General features: G+C 46.6%; 3 protein-coding genes across 12 annotated transcripts in view; 1 reads left to right on the forward strand and 2 right to left on the reverse strand.

Moving 5' to 3' along the window:
* The window catches only part of Cnot1 (CCR4-NOT transcription complex subunit 1), an 80,089-nt gene extending 67,041 nt beyond the window's left edge, over positions 1-13,048 (forward strand). For 4 of the 7 annotated variants that reach the window (XM_052166922.1, XM_052166925.1, XM_052166924.1 and 1 more), the window contains exons 39-49: positions 201-453; positions 2,839-3,087; positions 4,225-4,388; positions 4,736-4,853; positions 5,780-5,881; positions 7,235-7,408; positions 8,567-8,716; positions 9,769-9,949; positions 11,512-11,644; positions 12,434-12,568; positions 12,713-13,048. In XM_052166922.1, coding sequence (XP_052022882.1) covers positions 201-453; positions 2,839-3,087; positions 4,225-4,388; positions 4,736-4,853; positions 5,780-5,881; positions 7,235-7,408; positions 8,567-8,716; positions 9,769-9,949; positions 11,512-11,644; positions 12,434-12,568; positions 12,713-12,791 — 1,738 coding nt within the window. In that variant the 3' untranslated portion in view covers positions 12,792-13,048. The remainder of the gene's footprint in view (positions 1-200; positions 454-2,838; positions 3,088-4,224; positions 4,389-4,735; positions 4,854-5,779; positions 5,882-7,234; positions 7,409-8,566; positions 8,717-9,768; positions 9,950-11,511; positions 11,645-12,433; positions 12,569-12,712) is intronic. The other 3 variants (XM_052166927.1, XM_052166929.1, XM_052166928.1) reach the window with 1 other exon arrangement.
* A 951-nt stretch (positions 13,049-13,999) lies between these two features.
* On the reverse strand, positions 14,000-16,929 carry Setd6 (SET domain containing 6, protein lysine methyltransferase). Of its 3 annotated transcripts, none has more exons than XM_052166933.1 (7): positions 16,551-16,929; positions 16,332-16,473; positions 16,030-16,089; positions 15,789-15,909; positions 14,898-15,078; positions 14,664-14,806; positions 14,000-14,519 (listed from the first exon to the last, which is right to left on the reverse strand). In XM_052166933.1, the coding sequence occupies exons 1-7, from the start codon at positions 16,882-16,884 to the stop codon at positions 14,214-14,216; spliced, it is 1,287 nt and encodes a 428-aa protein (XP_052022893.1). In that variant the 5' UTR covers positions 16,885-16,929; the 3' UTR covers positions 14,000-14,213. The 3 variants fall into 3 exon arrangements, with proteins under 3 accessions (XP_052022893.1, XP_052022892.1, XP_052022891.1); XM_052166932.1 differs by having other exon boundaries at positions 15,852-15,909; positions 16,030-16,224; XM_052166931.1 differs by having other exon boundaries at positions 16,030-16,224.
* Positions 16,930-17,737: 808 nt separating this feature from the next.
* Ndrg4 (NDRG family member 4) overlaps positions 17,738-23,123 on the reverse strand; it is a 37,585-nt gene continuing 32,199 nt past the window's right edge. For both annotated transcript variants that reach the window (XM_052166677.1, XM_052166678.1), the window contains 6 exons: positions 22,739-22,795; positions 22,607-22,658; positions 21,782-21,829; positions 21,591-21,626; positions 21,426-21,477; positions 17,738-19,415 (listed from right to left, as the gene is read on the reverse strand). In XM_052166677.1, coding sequence (XP_052022637.1) covers positions 19,261-19,415; positions 21,426-21,477; positions 21,591-21,626; positions 21,782-21,829; positions 22,607-22,658; positions 22,739-22,795 — 400 coding nt within the window. In that variant the 3' untranslated portion in view covers positions 17,738-19,260. The remainder of the gene's footprint in view (positions 19,416-21,425; positions 21,478-21,590; positions 21,627-21,781; positions 21,830-22,606; positions 22,659-22,738; positions 22,796-23,123) is intronic.

Here is a 23,123-nt window from a genome sequence, read left to right on the forward strand (position 1 = left end):
CATATGTAAGACATTCGTCTACGCAACAGGGATGCACACAACTCAAAGCGAGACTGGGTGTAGTTGTGCCTACACACACCATACTGCTGAGGCAGCGACAAGCAGAGCTCAGGGCTCATTGACCAGCCAGCGTATCCTGCCTGAGCTTCAATAAACAACTGTGGGTTAACTGATTTTTCACTCTGGATTTATCATACTAGATTGCCCCAGCTGATGGAAGTAGTGAGATCCAACTATGAAGCAATGATTGACCGTGCTCATGGAGGCCCTAACTTTATGATGCATTCTGGGATCTCTCAAGCCTCAGAATATGATGACCCTCCAGGCCTGAGGGAGAAGGCAGAGTATCTTCTGAGGGAATGGGTGAATCTATACCATTCAGCAGCAGCTGGCCGTGACAGTACCAAAGCATTCTCTGCGTTTGTTGGACAGGTAGAGCTTTTGGAAAGAAAGGTGCTTTTTATTCAACATAAGTAGGGTGTGATTACTCCATTATTAAAGTGTAGTTTTGTATACTTGTGGTCAGAATTGCCTCCATACTCATGCAAACCAAATACCACCACCATGCTTTGTTAAACTACTCTGGCCTACTTTTTTCCTCACGATTGATCCCAGCTACTGTGATTCAGCAGTCCTACTCCTTAAGTCCTACACAGCATATTCCAGTTGGCCTGGCTACAAGCTGTAGTGGGTCAGAAAATGATAAGCCACAACATACACTTTTACTAAAATAGTCACTAGTGATGGATTATAAGCTAATACAATTTTAGGATATCACAATATAACTATATAATAAATCCCTGTTTAGTGGTAGAATATTTTTTGTCTCATATATGAATCTGACACAAATTGCAGATTCAATGTTTTAGAAATTAAGCTGCTTTTAAAAAATCAGGCTTACCAAAGTGTCTTAGTCACTGTTGTATTGCTTTGAAGAAACGCTATGACCAAGGCAATTCTTACAAAAGAATGCAGTTAATTCGGGTCTTGTTTCCAGCTCTTAGAGTACGGTAACATGCGTGGCATTGGAGCGTTATCTGAGAGCTGCATCCCGATTCACAAGCACAGAATCAGACAGACAGAGGCCAACAGAAACAAAACAGACCTGCCATATGCTTTTTGAAAACTCAGATTTCACCTCTGATGACACACTTTCTACAAGGTCACATCTACCACAAGGCCATGCCTCTTAATTTTTCTCAAAGAGTGCCACTCCCCAGAACCTATGCATTCAAATATTTGAATCTCTGGGAAGTATTTTTACTCAAACCAACACACCAAGAATCAATAGTTGTGGACCAGAGAGAATACTCAGCAGCTGAGAGCACGTGCTCTGTGCTAGTTTTGCAGAGGCCTGGGGTTTGGCTCCCCGTCCACGCTGGCAGCTCACTAATTCGAGGGATCTCCTCTGGTCTGGCAGACACCTGATCTCATCTGCATATATATGTGCTCCACTGAACACATTACACACTAACAAACATGCATGAGCAGTCACATAATTGTAATCAAAAACCTTTTAAAAAATCAGTTACAGACAGAATAAACTGGAAAAAGTAGTCATAGTCCATTTTGTTTCTTATCATCACTGGCTGTTTTCAGTGACGTGAGGAAGAAAGGAAAAACTAGAGTTAAAACTCTAATAATCGAACGTATCAAGAATAGTACTGTCTTGAACTGGCCTTAATTCCTTTAATAAAACAGTTCCGGTACTTGCTCAGTAAGCTATAATAAAGCTTGACTGCTGTATTTTTTCATTTACTCAAATTAACACCAAAAGATGGTTGTTTTTCCAAAGAACGATTGATTACTTCTATTTTTAAATGCTTGACAATCAAGTGTAGGTGGATTTGTTATGAATTGGATTTACTTTTCAACAGAAATGACAACTAGTCAACTGTGCTATGTAAATTTCTCTGCTAAAAGAATCCAGGCAGTCATAAGATAACTCAAGTTGAGAGCTGTCACCATGTGTATGGCCTGACTTCACATTCCGTTGGCAGGAATGTAAATGCGTGGGTTTGTGGCATTGCGCGGCGTGGGTATGGATGTGGTGCCTGCCTAGCTCCTCTTGGTTTGCCTGTGCCCATTGCTCTTGGCGATGGCGCAGTGTGTCACTGCTCCCTTGGGGGTTTCTCTCAGGCTCTCCCATTTCAATGTGAGTAAGGTCTTAACTGGCCCCTGCCCTGGCTTGGGGACATTGTTTGTGTAATCATTAAGATAGTTAAATTGTTCAAAAATTTCCAAGATGACTTTTATGTGTCTTCTCCCCCCCCCCCCCACCCCCAGGATGGTTTAGTAAGTTCTCACCCCTATCCTCTGCTGTGTTGATGTTTTAATGTTACTTCCCTGTCGCTGTCTTTTATTGGAGACAGGGTTGCTATGTACTGTTGCCTGACCAGGAACTCCCTTTTCTAATTGTAACAGTATAAAAGATAATTAATTTTAAGTGACATTATGGTGGTATTATTAATGATTTTATTTGCAGATAGTTGGAGTTTCAAAAACATTGCCACTGGTTAAGTAGAGGAAGGCATCTGTGAAGCTAATTTCTAAAAGTTAGCTTTATTTGTATAATTTCCCAAATTGTAGCTGCCATTTTATTTGATGTTAATAATATCTCTTTGTCAGCTTCAATCTTCTCCATGAATTAAAACTGAGAAGAACTCTCAGTTTTATTAAGCCATGGCTCCTTATTAACAGAACTCATTTTCCTAATGGCATCCTGTCTGAGCAAGAGTTAAAACGGGTATAAACTAGAGTTTTGCTGTATGAACACTAACTGTATAAAGTTGATTTTGAGGATGGTCTCACCATGTTGATTGATTGTTTCCACTGTAGATGCACCAACAAGGAATACTTAAAACTGATGACCTCATAACAAGGTTTTTTCGTCTTTGCACTGAAATGTGTGTTGAAATCAGTTACCGTGCTCAGGCAGAGCAGCAGCACAATCCTGCTGCTAACCCTACCATGATTCGGGCCAAGTGCTACCACAACCTGGACGCCTTTGTCCGCCTCATCGCACTATTAGTGAAGCACTCTGGGGAGGCCACCAACACCGTCACCAAGATCAACCTGCTCAACAAGGTCTGGAATCCTTTCTTGACTTGTAGATATTTGTGTTCTCTGATCCATTGTAGTGTCCCATTCCTGTGACCTTGTGTCTGTCTCTGTCTGTCTGTCTGTCTGTCTCTCTCTCTCTCTCTCCCTCTCTCTCTCTCTCTCACACACACACACTATTGTTTGAGGCAGGGTCTCACTGTAGCCCCTCACTTGTCTAACTTGTTCACTTTGTGTCTGTCGTCAGCCTATGAGGTGCTGTGATTGACGTCCTACACCCCACAGCTAGCCTCTAAATCTTTTTCCATCCAGAAATGAAATAGAAGAGATAGTATCCATATACTGTTTAGCAAATCGTGATGTGATACAGTTGGTGTGTTGGCGCTTTGATGACGATCCAAACCAGTGATAGTGGTAGCTGGTGCGCTCCTGCCTCTGCTTGTGTCTGATTGGGTCACTAGAAGTGACACTAGGAGTGACATTTAATATTGACCTGATTTAGACAGGTGGGAAAATTTGAATATCAAACTATTGCAAGACTGTAAACCATGACTAGTTTTGCCTGTGGAGAAATACAAGTGGGTCCTTACTGTCCCCGCACTGATCGTTGAGCAGAGTGGACTGCATACATCATGCCAAGCGAAGTGGGAATCGTTTGCCCCTTGTAGATTAGACTCTTGGTCACATTAGGCAATATAACATTGTTGGATTTCAACATGATGAAACATGGAGAGACATCCATGTTTCTATAGCTTTAAAGAAACCAGTGACCTTTATTGAAAGTTTGGTCCAGTAACAATGAAATACAAAAGAAAAAAAAAAGAACAGAAAACAGCTCTGAGCCACTCTAATGTCCCTTTGGCTGCCATCATGGAAACTTACGTCTAACTGGCGTGACTCCTTTGCTTTGTTGTTTGTAGAGCTTAAAGAGCACAGGGTAAGCCAGTGCTGGCAATGCAGGCCTGGCTGAGTGAGGAGGCAGAGACACCACCATGGAGTTTGTAAGTTCAAAGCCAGCTTTTGGGCAACTTAGTGCAAAGTTGTTGGTTTTGTTTTGTTTTAAAGCCTGAAGGTAACACTCAAGTGTTAAGTACTCAGCATTTGTGACTTGAAAAAGTGACTTCTCTGTGTGGCTGATGAATGTAATCTCTATGTTCTGCATAGGTTCTCGGTATAGTAGTGGGAGTTCTCCTGCAGGACCATGATGTGCGGCAGAGTGAATTTCAGCAGCTTCCCTACCACCGGATTTTTATCATGCTGCTGTTGGAGCTCAATGCTCCTGAGCATGTGTTGGAGACCATTAATTTCCAGACTCTGACTGCTTTCTGGTGAGTGCTGCCTATAGTAAGAGATTTCTGTTGTTATTAGATACAGCCTCATAGCTCAGGTTCTCAGAAGTTCCTGGGTTGCTGAGGCTCCAATTCTAGCTTCCAAGAGCTGGAATTCCAGGCATGCACCTCAGTACCCAACTGAATGGTTGATCTTTGTAGGAATCACTGTCTGTGCTGGAATCACAGACAGTGCAGTACTTTGCTGAAATCTAAGGACTGTTGGTTAAGTGAGGTAAAAGTCAGGTGGAACTTTGGTGTGTTTTGATGTGTATTTCTTTCATTGTAAAGTCTACATTCATGTGTTTACTATATTTAAATTTGTGCTTCGGAAATTTTTCTTTCAGCAATACATTCCACATCTTGAGGCCTACTAAAGCTCCTGGCTTTGTATATGCTTGGCTTGAATTGATCTCCCATCGGATCTTTATTGCAAGAATGCTGGCACATACGCCACAGCAGAAGGTGTGGCTGCAGTTTATCTACTACAGATGAGGCCTGTAACTCCCTGGGGCTTTCTAGCACTGTTATGTCAATTTCTATTCTCATGTAGTAGTAGTTTGCTCTTGTCAAGTGTGTTACTTGGTAATTATGTATGTCACATCTGTAAAGAGGCTATCGAGTACTTGACTACATCTAAAGGCTTTGTCGTGTGACCAGGCATTGCTTTTCTAGCTTTGTTGTGTTGGTCTCTTCATGCTGAGGTTTTTAACAGTGTTTAATAGGAGAAGTTTGTCACTGTGCAGTTAAATGGCAAAGGAGTACTATACATAGTAAGTACCCTCATCTGGTCCTTCAGCCCAGAAAAAAATGGAACTACTGTGTGTTGAAATCAAGAGAGCAAGAAAGTAGAGTAGCCTCTTAATGAATCTGCTCTCTGGTTTCCATACGCAGTCTGTGGCACACAGGCACATGTGTGCTATGCACACAAAAAGAAGGAACTAGAATTGAGGAACAGGATTGAGCAAGGTTACTTACTAGGAATTGGGAATAAGAAAGTTGATCCAGAGTTTAAAGGAATTATGACAAACAGTCTATAGCTAGTTTGATATTATATCTGAAATTTCTTCAAGGTCATCTCCTTTCTCTTTAGTTTTCTTATAGGCACAGAATCCTGTTGTTTTAGGTAAACATCATCCACTACCGTAATACTTAGTCCTTTTTGTTTTGTTGGGTGTTTGTATTTCTGCCTGGCTTGGAAGTTAGTTTCCCTCCTTAGCTTCCTGTGTGCAGGGTTATAGACACGTCCCACCACACCGAGTTGATATTTTAGTTTGCTAGGATCCAGTCTAGGAGAGGCCCTCATGTCAGGCTGCTACATGTAGGCAAGTTTGTGGGAGCCAAACAACTTATAAATGTTACTACAACTCATGGACATTTCTTTCTTTTAGGGGTGGCCTATGTATGCACAGCTGTTGATTGATTTATTCAAATATTTAGCACCTTTCCTTAGAAATGTGGAACTCACTAAACCTATGCAAATCCTCTACAAGGTAATTTTTATTTACAAATACTGAAAAATGTTTTTAAGTGGGAACTGTAGTGTGGTACTCTAGTGGTACAAGTGCATCTTCCGTATAGCTTTTCAATGGAAAGTTGTTTTTATCCCCATCTTTGCTATCTCTCCTGCACTGCACTCCCATCTTCAGCTGCTACCATCTTAGCCATTTGCTACAAGAATATTTTCTTAATGTTTTCTTGTTTGTTTTTTTATTAACTTTTTGTTAGATTTCTGTGTATGGCTTTTGCTTGCCTGTCTGCATGTGTGCATCTATGTGTACCACATGTGTGCACAGTGCTCAGGGAATAAAGAAGATGATGTTGGATTCCCAGGAACTGGGTCCAGATGGTAGAGAGCCACCATGTGGGTGCTAGGAAGCAAACCCCGATCCTCTGCAAGAGCAACAAGTGTTTTAACTGCTGGGTCATCTCTGCAGAGAGGTTTAGTGTTTTGAGGCAGAGCTTCACTATTGAGCCCTATTTACCTAGAACTCAGACTTCCTCCTGACTCTGTCTCCCTCTTGCAGGAGTTAAAAGAATGCACTATCACCTTTTTTTTTTTTTTTTTTTTTTTTTTTTTTTTTTTTTTTTTTGATTTTTTTTCGAGACAGGGTTTCTCTGTATAGCCCTAGCTGTCCTGGAACTCTGTAGACCAGGCTGGCCTTGAACTCAAATCCGCCTGCCTCTGCCTCCCAAAGTGCAGGGATTACAGGCGTGCGCCACCCCCACCCAGCTCTATCTAACCTTCTTAATGAAAGTTTCATGTATAGATGTATCTTTTTGTCATATTCCTCCCAGTAGTTTGCTCATGTTCCCTGTTTTGTTTGTTTGTTTGTTTTCTTTTTGAATTTTTATTTTGCTATGGCACTGGGGATGTAACTTACGGCCTTCTTAAACATACTAGGCTATCTAAAGTTGCTAAGGTGTTCTTCCTACCTATATATCAGAATTGTTGAATTTACTAAACTTGTTAAGAACTAGAAAAGGTTAGCTTTGGTCCCACCCCTGTTTTTGGTAGTTTCCTTCAGTTAGTTTATTGCCTTTTTACTTTGTTAGTTCTCTTTCTAGTGTCTGATGATCGCCATGGCAGTGTTAGGTTTTTTGCAGAGTATTTGTGTGCTTCTTTATTTAAGGCTTCAGCTCCCAAGGCTAGGTTTTCATGATTTCTGTGTGTAATTATTACTATAATCTTAACCATATGTATTAATTAAAGCCTTTAGGTTTTGTTGCTGTTGTTTTTAATGTTACTAAAATAAACTTTTGCCACTTTTGACCTGAGTTAAAATTCACAACGGAGAAAAAAAATACTGCTTTCTTAGTATGGAACTTTTTCCCTTTTTATGTAGGGTACTCTAAGAGTGCTGCTAGTTCTTTTGCATGATTTCCCAGAGTTCCTTTGTGATTACCATTATGGGTTCTGTGATGTGATCCCTCCTAATTGTATCCAGTTAAGAAATTTGATCCTGAGTGCCTTCCCAAGAAATATGAGGCTCCCAGACCCATTCACTCCTAATCTGAAGGTAAAGTTTTAGCAGATGAAACATGTTTGTTTTGTTTTTGCTACAGTCTTACCTGGAATTTAACTCCCAGTTCCTTAATGTTTTCTTGAAAATTTTTAATGTAGTTTTTCCTCTTATAGTGATTTTATGTGTATATGTTTGAGTCTATGTACAGTATGTGCATAGCGTGGGAGCTTGCAGAGGCAAAAAGGTAGTGAGTGGGTCCACAGAGGTAGCATTTGAGGCGATCTTGAGCAGCCATGTGAGTGCTGGGAACTGGACTCAGTGTGTGTGTGTGTGTGTGTGTGTGTGTGTGTGTGTGTGTGTGTGTGTGTGTGTGTGTGTGAGAGAGAGAGAGAGTGAGAGAGAGAGAGAGAGAGAGAGAGAGAGAGAGGCAGGCGGGGGAGGGAGGGAGGGAGGAGAGCAGCCAGTGCTCTTAACCATTGAGCCATCTTTGTAGCTCCTAAAGGGAGTTTTTATCTTAATATATCAGCCCTTTCTTTGATAATCAGTGTGTTTAGTTCCCCTCTCTCCAACACATTCACACCTTAGTTATTGATGCTCTTAGGGTAGCTAAATCTGTTACTAATTTTGATGAATATGATGCTGTGGTTGAATATTAGTTTACTGTTTTCTCACATTTTTGACATGGCATAATTATCAAACCTCAAACTGAATGTTGGGCAGTTGCTGTTCCCACACTGCATAATTGAAGAACAAAGTGGTGTTTGCAATGTCTATATTTCACAAGTTTTCATGTGTATATGTTGAAATTATTTAAGGAAAAAGAACCACTTAAAAATCACACTGCCATTAACATAAAAGTAGCCTTTTAAATTTGCTCTTAGCTCTTTTTTAAGGTCCTTTCTTACACATTTTAAAGCATGTATTTTTCTGGGGCTTCTTTCAGAGAAGATTGGAAATTCAGAGAAGATTGGAAATTCTAAGATTCTAAGATTGGAAATAATAGTTAATGGTGCAAATTAGATTGGCACAAAAATATTCTTTAATTTCTTTTCAAATAATGAGAAATAGCTAACATTGTGCTAAGAAAGGTTGATTTGTAATAATCACAATCTGTGTGTATGTATAGTTCTAGAAAGCCATCCTAACACTTCTATCAAGAGGCATTGTTTGTTAACTCCTGTGGTTGATTCTGATTCTTGATATTTGTGGCAGGTGGACATGTTAAGCGAAATTAACATTGCCCCTCGGATCCTCACCAATTTCACTGGAGTGATGCCACCCCAGTTCAAAAAAGATTTGGATTCTTATCTTAAAACTCGATCACCCGTCACTTTTCTGTCTGATCTGCGTAGTAACCTCCAGGTTTGTTGGTTTGGCTTAAGTTCTTTGCTGTGTCTTCTGGGCAGTACAGTTCATGTTCACTATCCATCTCTGTCCCATTTTCAGATTAGCATTCCCAACCTGACTTTAGAGACTTAGAAACATTGATGTTGAATGTGGCAGTACACACCTGCTACCTTAGCACGGAGGAGGCTGGGGCAGACAGATGACAGGCTTGTGGCCAACATTAGGGCAAGACCTCATCCCCTAAGTCAGGCAGTGTTGTGGTTGTTCATTGGGTGAGCTTAACTGGGTCATATACTTTACTCATTTTTGACCCAGTTATGAGACCACTAAGGAAAAAACATTACTTTCTTGTAAGACCTGACCAGCATTTCTTTTGTTTGGTTGGTTTTTTTGTTTGTTTTTTGTTTTGTTTTGTTTTTTAGGTTTTTCGAGACAGGGTTTCTCTGTCTAGCCCTGGCTGTCCTGGAACTCACTCTGTAGACCAGGCTGGCCTCGAACTCAGAAATCCCGCCTGCCTCTGCCTCCCAAGTGCTGGGATTAAAGGCGTGCGCCACCACTGCCCGGCTTTTTTTTCTGGCCAGCATTTCTAAATAGAGTGATTGTAGTTAAATTTCCTTTATGGAGTGGTTTGAAGTGAAATTGGCTTTCCAGTGTTAGCATAGTGTGCAACAACTACTTTATCTAAATTATGCCTGAGGTTGTGAGGTTATGGCTGTATCATGTGCAAAAATATTTGATTTTCCAAAGGAACACAAGTCTTCTGGTAGAATCACTCTTAGGGTAGCTGTGCATTTGTATAGCTCACAGTCTTGAGCACTTTTCTTATATTTAAATCATGAATATCATCAACTATACATCCCTTTTAGAGAAAGAAGGCTTGAGAAACAGTAATGCTGCCAGGCATAGCGGTGCATACTTTCTTTAATCCCATTACTTGGGAAGCATAGGCAGGTAGATCTCTGCGTTTGAATCTAGCTGGAGCTACACTGTGAGATCCTGTGTCTGGAAAAAAAATATGAAGTGTTATTCATAGTTCTCTGCTAAGGTTTTCTCTTTTGCCCATTTAGGTCTCTAATGAGCCTGGGAACCGCTACAACCTCCAGCTTATCAATGCATTGGTGCTCTATGTAGGGACTCAGGCCATCGCACACATCCACAACAAGGGCAGCACGCCCTCAATGAGCACCATCACCCACTCAGCACACATGGACATCTTCCAGAACCTGGCCGTGGACCTAGATACTGAGGGTGAGTGAGGCGGGCTGTTTGCATCGTCAGATCTCTGTACTTTGCCACACATATAATCGCAAGAATCTAGAAAGCTTCTTTAAGCTACAATAAGGGATGCTTTTTTTATAAAAGATGAAGAAAATGGCCCCAAATCTTACCTTGTAATTATAGATATTTGTATGCCTGATTACAGTAAAATGTATGAAATATGTTTTTTGATATGCCCTATATCTGAGGGCATACTACATTGTTTCATATTTGTATTTACCATCATTTATTAGGGTCTACTTGACAGGGAACAGGACATTATTAAATGTAAGGTATAAGAAGATAAAGAAGTAGAGCTCACAGGTACTTGTGGGAAGTGTAGAGCAGCATCCATAAGTCACTGTGGTCTGCTTCCTGGTTGAGCTGGATTTCCTTTGGCCCAGCTTACGTGCTAAATAAACTCTGCTCAGTTTGTTTGTTTTTCCCTTAAAAATTCATAACTTCATATTTTTATTGTTACTCCATGCATATATGTGTGTGTATACATTCATATGGGGGGTAACCTTTTGTTTTACGAACCAGATGTGTAGTTTTGTCCCCAGGCGGGAGGATGGGTTGAAGATTGAGCAGGTCTGCTTCCGTCCGGTCCCCTACTTACTCACGCTAGCAGTTCTTATGCTCTGCCAGAGTGTTTGCTTGTACTTGGGCTGCATGCATCCCTCACTGACTGCTTTGGCTAGAACCAGATGGAGCGGAGTCCAGTCTTTGCTAGTCTGCCACCATGGTGCTAGGAGTGGGGCATGTCAGGAAGAACTGCTGGGTCACTTGAGACTACTAATATTTTTTAATGTAATCTGCTCAGTCTGTATAATTGTTGCCTGTGTGTGTTTTCAGGACCGCTGTTCTCTTCTTGAGGAGACAAGACTATTCTTTTCTATTCTGAGCATTCTTTGTGTATACTATCCTTTGTGTAGTCCTTTAGATGAGTGTTTAGGGGTCCTTGTGTCAATGGTGCAAACAAGATCCTGAGCATGGTGGAAGATGCTGGACTTGATACCCCCTCTCCATTGTTCTACCAAAGTACAAGGATCAGTAGGGAAGGGTCTCACGAGGGCCTAGCGGTCAGGACTGTTTGTGTCAGAGGAAGACATTGCCTTCCTTGTGTTTATTTCATGTGTACACACATCAGTTCTTAAAGAACTACACAAAATAAAATGTTTTAACTAGTTGGATGTTGAGATAATGCAGAAGTTGTGACATTAAAGGAGATCTGTAGAATGTAAAACTGTCCTTCAAGATTTTAGTTAAAAAAAAAATTAAAGAATATATTTTCCTGATTCATAATATGGGTTGCAAATAAAAACCTACAGAAGCAAAAGAAAACAATATTGGGATCCAGAAAACCACTAGTAAATCACAGAATTAGAATAACCTTCACAATTTGTATGTCATCCTTGTGTAAGGCCCACAATGCTAATTATGTCTGACTGATGTTATCAGTTTCCTTAAGAAACCAAAGCCTAAAGAGACTCATTTGTCTCTCATACTGGCCTTTCAGAGTAAATCCTAAACCTAGTTTCCCTAATTTCTAGGCCGGTATCTCTTCTTAAATGCAATTGCAAACCAGCTGCGGTACCCCAATAGCCACACCCACTACTTCAGCTGCACCATGCTCTACCTGTTTGCCGAGGCGAACACCGAAGCAATCCAGGAACAGATCACAAGGTGAGAGATTTACTTAAAGGGGGCTCTTTTCTCCTGTATTGTTAGTAGCTCTGACTGTCCTGAAATTCACTCTGTAGAGAAGGCTGGTTCAGATTTGTCAATCCAACTGCTGCTGCCTCCTGAGTTCTGGGATTAAGGGTGTGCAGCCTCTGCCTCATCTGCATTCTAATGGAGTTCTATGCATTCCTAGTTTCAACATCTCTTGCTGAATTAGGTTTAAGGAATTACAAAATAAGTTGATATTGACAGTAGTTTGCTTTGAGATGCTGGGGACTAGTTTACAATAAAAGCAACATTAGTTTCTTGGTGGTAGCAATGGCAAAAACATTTTTTTAGTGTGGAACCTTGACATTTTTGTGTACTTCATTTTTTTAAGGTTTTAAGGGGGAAACAGTAGAGTCCTACAGTGGTGTTTAAACTATATAGAGTTGGAGATTAGTGCATAATATAGTTGGGATGTGCATACAGACTTCTAATTTACCTATTCACCCAGCTAGATACTAGAGCCTGTGGTTCTTACCTACATCTGAACTGTGCTTGTCACATGCTTGGATGGCAGGGTACCATTTTGTTTGTAATTATGTCTAAAGCTTCAGCAGCAATGGCTTTGGTCCTGAATCTTTGCCACCAGGAAACAAAACAAAAGAATTGGTACGAGGACAGCACTTGTCATGTAGGGGAAATTCTATTTCCATATGCTAAATTGTAAGTGGATTCTGGGGAAGGGGCAATGAAGGCATAGGTGTTTGTTTTTTATGTATTAACTAACTCTTCTATACCCCTTTTTAGGGTTCTCTTGGAACGGTTGATTGTAAATAGGCCACATCCTTGGGGTCTTCTTATCACCTTCATTGAGCTGATTAAAAATCCAGCATTTAAGTTCTGGAACCATGAATTTGTACACTGTGCCCCAGAGATTGAAAAGTGAGTTAAAATGTTAATTGTCAAGCAGGGAGACAAAAGAATTCATCTCATTTGGGTTTATGAGTTTAAGCATGGTTATAGCTAATTCAGATCAAGGCCTGTAGTTTGTCGTGAAGTTAATTCATACTTGTGTCCACTTCCCAGGTTGTTTCAATCTGTTGCACAGTGCTGCATGGGACAGAAGCAGGCTCAGCAGGTGATGGAGGGGACCGGTGCCAGTTAGATGAACTGTGTATACCCCTGAAGAGGCATCAGCCTTGGTCCCGCTGAACCAAGCTCAGAAACTGAAGAATCCTTTCAGCTTCTCGTGGGTCTCAGGGGTCTGTCCCACCAGCTGCTGGGTCGCTCTCCTGTCTACGTGGGCAAGTTCCAAAGTTTAAATGCATTTTTTTTTTTGACTCTTGGCCAAAATTTAGAAGATGCTGTGAATATCATTTTGAACTTGTGTAAATATATGAAAGAGAAAACTTTTGTCTGGAACTTCTTGGCTTTGTGCAAAGCGTGTCTTAAGTGTGTATGTAACCTACTCTGTGACAGGCAGTCAATGGCCAGCTCTTGTCTCAGGCATAGCAGCATGCCTTCGACATCCATGGAATTCCAAAGAATAGCAGAACATTGAACTCATGCAACTTTTTTTAAAATGTAAAAAGCACTTAAGTTAAAAGTGTACACTAGACAGACCCAGGGAGTTCTGCTTGCCTTTGGAAAGTAGTTGACCTGCTTCGTGGTCCTAAGGGAGAGCAGAACTGCAGAGGACACGATCTCTGGTCTGGGGTTCCTCATCACATGCTGAGGCTGTACAGCCTTTCAAATAACAAGAGTCAAAAAGACTACTACAGCTGCTGCTTTTGTAAGGATCAGGATCATCAACGTTGCGTGAACAGATAGGCCCTTGGTATATTTTGTAGACTTTGTAGTTTCTGGGCCTTCATCAGCTTTCATGTATGTGTGAAGACAGTAAACATTAAAAGTCATGACATGCATACAAGTTGACTGTGCCTTTCTCAGTAGCAGCAGCCAGTGCTGGTGATGAAGGTGGGTAGCCCAGTCGGCTGGGAAAGAGGTAAAAGATTGATTTTATATGAGTACACTGTTGCTGACTTCAGACACTCCAGATGAGGGCATCAGATCCCATTACTGATGGTTGTGAGCCGCCATGTGGGTCCTGGGAATTGAACTCAGGACCTCTGGAAGAGCAGTTGGTACTGCTGATCCCAATAGTCTGTTCTAAATGACCAGATTTTCCTATTCCTACTATTTAAAAACTTTAGGTGTGGGGGTTTTGTTTTGGTATGAGTTAGTATTTGAAACAATTCCACTTATAATTTGTCTCTGAGAAGCGAGTTGTGATTCTGACTTTAGGCCACAGGTAAGATGGAGATGTGTCATGCTTCTCAGGAATGTGCTAAAGAAAGGTGGAACTTCTCAAAGTTGAACGCAGTCCATACTTATTTATTAAGTTCTAAGAAAACCACATTAGGAAAAATAGCATGTTCCGAAGTCTGCTGAACTCAATCCAAAAATGCCAACACATAACTCTCACCTTGGGTCGGTCAAGCCTACCTTTAGCTACCTTCCCCACAGTCCCACATTTCCCTCCTTTGTAAGCCAGCCCGTGAGCTTAAAAGGTTCTCCGGAAACCTGCTTAACTCGTGAGCTCCAACAGCTGATGTAAGATCATCTTCTGACCATAGCGGACCTGTAAGGCTTGCTGTTCCCGCCAGCTCAGCTCAGCATAGACCTCTTTATTACTGATTAAATCCTGCTCAGTTTTTAAGTCTGTGGCATAGGTCTGTAGGGTCAACAGAACACTGTCTCGAAGAAGGCGTTTCCATGATTCTCGGAGCTTGGGGATATTTGTGACTGCCAGACTGTCGTCTTCAGTCTCCTCCTCGCCCTGGCCAGCCCGCTCTTTATAGTCTCTGAACTCCTCAGCAGGCATGCACAGCACCTAGAAGGAACACGGGCCCTTGTGTTGGGTTGAGCGACTATCTGTGAGCTTCAAGACAGCCACACTACTGTAGGAAAATTAGGTCCCCTTTGTCTTTGGCTTTATTCTAAATACCAGCACCCCCATACCCTGTCAGCCCTGTACCTTAAGTGTAGTGGCTAGCTCCTCCTCCGTTAGCACCTCCTCACGACCTATCACAAAGGCTCCCTCTTCCCCTACCATCTCTTGTTTGCACAAGAAATCCCAGCGCTCACACAGGAGCAGCTTTTCCGATTCATCCTTTGTTCCTATAAAATAATGGATGAATAGAGCTAAGATCAACTCCAGCAAGCCGAGCGCTGTCAAGAGGTGTACAGACCCCGGGGTGGGCAGACGCACCCTGCAGTGCAGCGTCTCGGACTGTCACCATCTGAATGTCAGCTGTGTCATCTGTGTTGTTAGGATAGGGCTCAGCAAAACCATACATATGAATCAGTTGCCAGTTAGCCATCTGCCCATATGTGTTGAAGATTTCATGACCTTCGAGAATGGGCTGAGTGGCCACCATCCGGAGATAATCCTGGGTCAAAAAGATAAAGCTGGGACCACACCTTTGAAGACCACTTCCCTCTTGGAAGACAGACCATTTATCTGTTAACTCCTACATTACTAAGGGGGGGGTGTGAAACCAACTTTAGAGGTCAGCTTAGTGTATTAGGTGTATCTGCCTAGTTTCCTACCCTAGCTTTAGAAAAAGCAAGCCTAGGCCTGGTGATTCACACCCAGCGCTCAGGAGGCAACCTCTTGAGTTTGGGTTAGCCAGGGTTAGTAATACCTTGTCACAAAAACAGAACAAGTTAAACCTCATGTCAAAATAGAAATAGAGGCAAAGGATAAGTGAAAGTCACACCTGCTTAAACAGAAGAGCAAAGTTTTACACTGGAAGCTGTTGGCCTGGAATCTTCGATCCTGCCTCAGCCTCCTAAGATGACAGGTGTAAGCCACGAGGCTCACGTCATTTGCCAATTTTTACATCACGTTTTTACAGTGAGGCCTTGCTTTGCCTCTGACCCATGAACATCCCACCTCTTGAACTGTACTGAACGGCTGTTCGCAAGCTCTCTACGTGAGGTGACACGCCAGAGCACGCAGCTATTCTGGTGGACTTAAGGTGTGTCCCGATAGTATACAGAGTAGCCAATCTCACCGCATTTCAACGATAATTAGGAAAGAGCCCATTGATTTGACTTGTAATGCACATAACCTGACTAGGGATAGGGGTCCACTCACTGCAGAGTACTCTAGATTGGCATTATGATTGGCTATGTGGTTTAGTATGTCTGCAGCAGGCACCATCAAGGGGGAGTTGGGTTCCTTTTCGTCATCATCTTCCTCCAGCGGTTCTTGAAAGCTGCCGTAGAGAGAACTCAGCTCAGGCCCAGTCTTGGGTGAGAGACCTTGGGAGTTTACTGTTCTTTCCCACCTTCCCCTCAGAGATGAGGGTCTGCTCCTCTAGACTTTAATCACTGACCTATAAGCCATCACAATGGCCACGAGTTGGCGATAGAGTTCCAGGGAGCGAACGGTGGTGCTGAAGAGATCAGAGTGAGCCTCCATGAAGGGCAGGACGATGGAATAGTATTCGCTACGGATGTTCACCAAATCCTTCTCCACGGCCTCGGGGACACCGGTCCCCTTTAGGAGGCGCAGCCGCTCTTCCTCCGGCCTGCAAGGACAGCCCACCCAGGGAGGGCCCTTCACAGCCTGCCGCGCCCAGTCCCCAGAGCAAAGTAACTGAAATCGGTTCTTCCCGGCCCGTCCCTCGGCTCTCACCAAAACATGGGATGCTCCAAACGCCCGAGGTCTGGCCACAGTGCAAAGTAGGGGCTCCAGGGTGAGGCTGGGGCCTGCAGCTCGTGGAGCAGCGCCAGCAGCAGCGGCACCCACCCGGACAGGCTCTGCAGCGCGCCCCGCTCTAGGGAAGACACTGGGTGAAGGTCCAAGCGCGACTCCGATGCCAGCCTCGGAGCCAGCCCCCTGCCCCTTACCCACCTCGCTCCAGCAGGCCGCTGATGGAACAGGTGTGGGGAGACAGAAGCGCGGACCGCGGCACCGCGAACAGCAGCTCCCCGGGCTGCACGCTCTCCCGCGCCACCATGCCATAGCCGGCCACCGTGCCCTGCCGGCTCACCGTCACCTTAGGACTCAGCTCCAGTCCCACTTGCGTGCACCAGCGCAGGAAGCCGGCCACCGCGTCGCCCTCGGGCTCGCCGCCGCTGGGCCCCTCGGGGAGCGGCAGGGATGTGCGGGCGGCTCTCGGGGAAGGGCAGGGAGCGGCGACTGGCGACCCGCCACTTACCCGCGCGCGCTTGGCAGGGACCGCCATGCTGCGAGCAGTCGCGTCCCCACTTGCGCTTCCGGCGCCGCAGGACGCAAGCGGACGGGGCGGAGCTCGGCCTTTCCACTGAACGGCTCCGGCTGAGAGATCGCGCATGCGCGCACCCCGCGGGCGGGTTCTGTGCTCTCCACCCTAGCTCTGGCCGCGTCCCCGAGAGCGGGGTGCAGGGACAGGTTCTTCTCCGCGAGGCTGGCCTGTTGCTGTGCTACCGCACATTTGTCAGTGCTAACCATCATTTCACTGACTCATAGATTAGTCCATTTACACCTGGGTTTTCTCCCTCTCTCCTCCCCCTACCCCCTCTACACGCGCGCGCGCACACGCACGCACGCGCACACATGGAGAGGTGAATAAATAATGGTAATGGTAACATGGAGAATTTAGCAGTTTAATTCCAGTACTTGGGAGGCTGAGACAGGGGGATTACTGGGAGTTCCTGGCAAGCCAGGCAACAGAGTGAGACCATGTCCCAAAGCAACTAAAAGCAAACAAAAAGTGCTGTGCCCTTGTTTTTCTGCTCAGAGTTAGTGTCAGGATTGGTAGACCCTTGACCATCATGTGTGATCAGACAAGACACCCTGGTTCAATCTCTATCACACAGAAGGAAAAATAAAAAAACGTAGGCAGGGTGGACTACATAATCCTAACACCCAGCCTGCTGAGGTAGGACTGTAGAGTATTCAGGACCAGCCTGGGCTACAGAATGCTCAGCCCTCCCCAGCCCCAATGTGTATCACAGGCACTGATGGAGTAGGGACACAGAGAAGCCATTACTATCCTCCAGCTCTCTGATCCGGAGCAGCCTCAGCCTTCCTGTGACAGGAAACACGACACATATACATACACTTAATTTCTTTATTAGTTTTTCTGCACAGTTAACTTTCTATATCAAGGATTTTACTTTGCATTTTGTAATCTCAAAGTCTCTTATCAGCCACCAGAGTACACAAAATTAGGCTCTTTGTACAGAGAGGAAAGTAATGAACTCCATTAAAAGTTCATCTTGACCAAAGAGAAGACCGCCATCATGGGAAAGCACATACAAGAGGACCTGATACACACATACACACACACACACACACACACATATATATAATGTATAGGTATTTATAGATATCTTAACACAGCAAAAAGATGTCCAATACTTGAAGTGCTATCTACATTAAGGGGTTGATTCTACCAGCTTTACACAGTCACATTCAGTATTCACGGAAGCACGTGAGTGAACAGAACCGGGGATAGAATACACTCCACTGGACTCCAGAGCAGTCTAGAAATGGCTTACAGAAAGGGCAGCACGTGCCACAGATACGTGGTTGCCGGCGTCCTTGTGCCCCAGAATACCCACAGCACACACATCACCTCCCCATATACACGCTTAAGTACTCTCTCTCCTCTCTGGGAGACAGCGGAGGAAACCAATGGCCAGGCTGAAACAATTGCTCTGGGCTGTGAGAGTGAGACGGACGGCAGACACGGTTGTGGGTTATTGGAAACGCAGAGCCTCGAGGGCCACCCAAGGACCAGGCAACCTCCAGCCCCTCTAGAGAGAGGAGGTCATTGTATCTTTCTGTCCTGTATCTAACAAGCTCACTTCTCAAGTGATGTCTGTGACACACTGGCCCTGTAACAAACACTTGGTGAAATCTGGGGCAAGTACCCGCCAGCTCCCAAAGGGGTGATCGTGAAACTCTCAGGGGCTACACACAGCATACGAAGCAATCAACATTTTACCTCTGCCAACAGGGACAAGGGACCAGGTGACCTTTGCCTCAGGGTGGGACATGGCCCTGTAGTGGCAGAGTGTGGGGGTTCCTGCCCCCATGTCGGGGTTCTCCAGTCTTCAGCCTGGCTGGCCTTACCTGTGCTGCCCAGAAAGCATGAGGAAAATGGCTGTCTAGAGAGCCCTCTGTGGCTACCATCCTCAGACTGTCATCTCTACAGGAAAGGGACACTCTGAGGTCCAAGGCTCCCCACTAGTCTGCCTCCCACTCACATCAGAGCCTTGGCTCAGCACCCACACCCGCCAGCTTCAGGGGTCAGGCTGGGCTTTCTTCAGTACCGTATCTTACACCCTGGCCACACCCCAGCTGGACAGAAGAGAGGGGCTGCACCAACCAGGGACCACACCGAGTGAGATGGGAGCGTATAGGGCAAGCCCCTCACACCATCTAAGACTGTAGTGCTGGGCTGTCCCAAGGTGGATCCCCTCATCTTTTTTTTTTTTTAAATAGAAGAGAAGCCACCCCATTTCCTCCCCCTCACTCTCACAGAAATAAACTAAAGGGAAGATGAGCCGGGGCGGAGATGGCAGTGGGAGGGACCGGGGGCAGGTAAGCGGGCATTGTGGGCAGGACAAGGGCTTCAGCAGGACACCTCCATGGTGTGGTTGACCTGGCCCATCCCGTCACTGCTGTCTGAGTGGGCGCAGGGCTGAGGGCGGCTGCCATCCACAGAACTGGCGCTGGTGAGGGATGCGGTACGTGAGCGCGCAAGGCGGGTCATGCTGGCTGAGGGCACTGTGGACAAAAACAGAGGGTCCTGAGGACAGGCAGGGCAGGTGCAGGTAGGTGGGAAAGAGACAATGCAAGCAAAGCGACCAGGGACACCCAGTCTTGTCATACACAGCAGCCCATCCCAAGCCAGGGTGCTGGCACAGCTATACCAGGCCAAGGCATGCAGTGCCAGCCAGCAACGGTGAGCAGGCCAATGGGCTGCAGCCAGCAGGAGCCTAGGACCTAGCAGCTACCCAGAGCTATGGCCAGAGCAGGGCAGGTGCTTATAGGCACCCTGAGCTGGGATAGGGAGACACTGTGTGGCCAACTAGACCTGCATCCAAAGAGTAACGGGCTGGGATTGCGTCTGTGGAAGACACAGCCACAGACTGCCCTGAATCTTGTTTCTACTAGGTAGGTAAAGCCAGTGCACCTAGAGGCTGGGCAGGGGGCAGACATTATGTCTGCAAGGCAAACCTAGTGCTGTGTTCGCAGTTTTGCCTCTAACTCCCAAAGCTCTGGAAGCCCCACAGCCCACAGCAATCTAGAAACAAGACAACTGCTAAGACCAGCCAGCATCAGGTCCCACATGAGACAGAGCCCTCAGCAGACCAGGGTCTGTGCAAGAGCAGGGATCCTCTGGGGCTTTGAGTGGAGCAGAACACGAGAAGGTTCCACACCACAGCAGGACACAGTGTGGCTGCAGCGTTGCAGAGGAGCAGGGGAGGGGCTGGGCAGGGCGTCCATGCATCAGCGGACGGACGGGCCATGGGCTACCTGCTCCTCCACTCAGCCTTCGGTCCTTCAAGTGTGCAACTGAGAGAGAAGACAGCCAGAGAGGGCGGGGCGGGGCGGGGTGGGGGGAGGAGACACAGAACATGGTGAAGACTGGGCCAGGACAAGGGCGCCAAGATGGGCCGAGATGAAACAGACAGACAAGAGAGGGCCAGGGCAGAGCTAACCTGGGAACGCCTGCTACTGCAGCCCAGCCAAACAGCAGCATGGAGACCACACAGCAGGCTTGGCTGCAGTCTGGGGTTTCTGACTCCCCCTCTAATGCAGCCCAGGCTGTGGCTGAGGCCCATACCCTACGCTAGCGCCCTCACCACGTACTCCCCCCCCAAGAGTGAGGAGGCCCGAGCGACCTCCCAAACAAAGCCCCTCCGACTCCTGGGATGCCTGAAGGAGTTTTCTTGAAGCTCCAGGACACACTCTTGCTCCTTCCTGGCCTCACGGATGTCTACCAAACTCCAGGAGCTCACGGGGCCCAGCATGGCGTTCTGGCTGGTCCTCCCTGCTTGCTTGGGCCTCTGTTCTACCTCTCCCCGAGAGGCTGGCAGGGTGGAAGGATACCCTGTTTGCCGTCCCAAGGGGGTCCAAGTTCCAGAGGCCAAAGTACTTAGTGGGGGGCACCAAAGGGAGGGACAGCGGTGTGTCTCCTGCCAGCTGTATGTTGGAAAGAGGGGGAACCGGAGGTCCAGGGAGCACACAGGAGCCATTGGAAGTGTGTGTGTATGTGTATTGAGTGCTCACTGGCATAGGCTGAGTCTCATCACTGTTACCTGATGGAATGTTCCAGGAAGGAGGGGGACAGAAAGCTGCTTTAGCCCTGTTCCTTCGTCAAGTCTAGATGTGCTGATTCCCAGATGGTCCCCCTTCCCTTCTCTGTCCCATGGGCTGGAGTGCTAGTCTTCTATTGTGACAAAGGGCCTTTGAGGTACCCTAAGCCCAATAGGGTGTGGGTGACTCATCTGAAACAGGCTTCCCTAAGAGGACCCAGCCTAGGTACTGGACCCTCAGGGGCTGGAGGAAGAGTTCTCTCCCAAATGGGCCCTCACATTGGGCTCAGAATAGTGCCCAAGGCTTCACCAGGCTGGCTGGGCCTGGGACCCCCACCTTACGGTGTATGCAGAGGCTGGGGAGAGTATCCCAGTCTTTGGGGGTCCAGGTGACAAAGAATACACTCACCCTAGACTCCCCAGCACACGATAACGTGTTCCTACCCCTTGCCCGGGGTGGGTGGAGTGTACTCACTGTAGCCCATGCCTTGCAGGAAGTATTTGAAGGCCTCAGTCAGCTTCCCTGGCTGCAATCAGATGGACAGAACATGCTTAGACTGGCTCCCTGAACCAGCGGGGAGCACGGGCCACCCCTACCCCCACCCCCGCCAATAGCCGGGTGACACAAAAGCAGTCTTACCTGTGTCACCTGAGGAAGGCCGCCTGAATCCGCCATCTGAAGGGAAGGGAGCAGAGTGAGCTGAGGCTCCTTCCCAGCACTGAGCTGTTCAGACAGCCGCTCAGGGTCCCATGCCGTCCGTCCAGTGGACCCTCCCTGCCGCTGAGCATGGGGTGGGGTGGGGTGGGGTGGGGTGGGGTGGGGTGTCTCACCTTCAGGAAGGTCGTAGTGGTTGGGTCCAGCTTGGAGTTACACTCAACCTGGGGACAAGGAGCTAGTTGCAGCAATGCCCCTGTTCCATTGCTTAGGCAGGTTCTGTGCCCGGAGCAGGGAGGGAAGGGAGGAGAGGGAGGGCAGGAAGGAGAGGGAGAGGGAGGAGGGAAAGGGAGGGGAGGAAGGAGAAGGAGGGGAGGAGGGAGAGAGAGGAAAGCCCAGGCCCAAGGCCTTCCCTCCTCAGGCCTCTGAGACCATCTGGGAACATTCCCTTCCTCTAGGGCTTCCTGAGTCCCTGGAGGCCTATCAGTCTGTGGGGCCTGGAATTGCAGCCACAGCTGCAAGTGGGACAGGAGTTTAAGGCATAAGGCCAGGGTCACCCCAGCAGGATGGACCAGAGGATCCGGACAGTGGGATCCTCACTCTGCCCTCACAGCCTTCCTCTTCTGAGCAACCCTGGGTTCAGAGCTCCACCCCCCCAGCCCCCACCCGAGGCTGCCTGCCGCCAGGGCTCCAATGGAAGTGGTGACAGGCACTGCCCCATAGTGAGCGCCTGGGTGTCCCCAAGGTGAGTCCTGATGTCCAGGAGTTACTTATGGGTCCACTTTAGGAAGAAGTGGACCTTGGGCTCTAAGCTAGACATGCAGGGGCGAGGGGACAGCCCACTAGGCAGCCTGGCCCTAGCCTAAGCTCCAGGCGTCTTCACCTGTATAATGGGATGATGGGAGTGGTCAGGCCCCAAGGCTCTGCGAAGTGCATCATTCATTCAGCCCTCCCCCTCCCCCCAGGGCTATAACCTCCCTGGTCAGGACAGTCACACTCACCACCCCATCCTCAGCAGGTGCATTATCTCCGACTACCAGCATCACTGGGCAGCTAGGAGACAGGGGATAAAAGTCATCCGGCCTGGGTTTGGAACAAAGGCAGGGCCTGGCTGGAGGGCAGGAGTCACTCACCGGAGCGTCTTGGCATTGGGCACCGTCCCAGGCCGGTTAATGTCAAGGTCCCTGCGGCTGTGGGGAATAGGCAAAGGTAAAGAGGGCATCCCAAGGGCGGAGCCCAACACTGCCAACCGGTAAGCCATCGAGGCCTGGACTGGCTCTGCACACACAAGGCCAGTTGGATTCTCCCTATCTTGATTCCCTTCAGAATCCCCAGGCTGTGCCTGGCATGTGGTGTTACGTACATAGAATTTAGAAGCCTCAAGGTATATTGTGTGTGTTACATCTGAACTATGTCATATCTCCCAGAAGACAATGAAAGAAATGTAACTATTTAATTTGCATAGTCACGCAGAATCTGTATTTGTATAACTGTATGTATGTATACATGCATGTATGT

This window comes from Apodemus sylvaticus, chromosome 21, assembly GCF_947179515.1.
Source record: "Apodemus sylvaticus chromosome 21, mApoSyl1.1, whole genome shotgun sequence".
Classification (NCBI taxonomy): domain Eukaryota; kingdom Metazoa; phylum Chordata; class Mammalia; order Rodentia; family Muridae; genus Apodemus; species Apodemus sylvaticus.

Coding starts and splice junctions, on each gene's coding strand:
- Setd6 (XM_052166931.1), bottom strand. CDS start 16,884: ATGGCGGTCCCTGCCAAGCGCGCGCGGGTAAGTGGCGGGTCGCCAGTC. Junction 16,225..16,331: donor TTGGAGCATCCCATGTTTTG/GTGAGAGCCGAG, acceptor CTGTCCTTGCAG/GCCGGAGGAAGAGCGGCTGC. Junction 14,807..14,897: donor CCGAGACGCTGCACTGCAGG/GTGCGTCTGCCC, acceptor ATTATTTTATAG/GAACAAAGGATGAATCGGAA.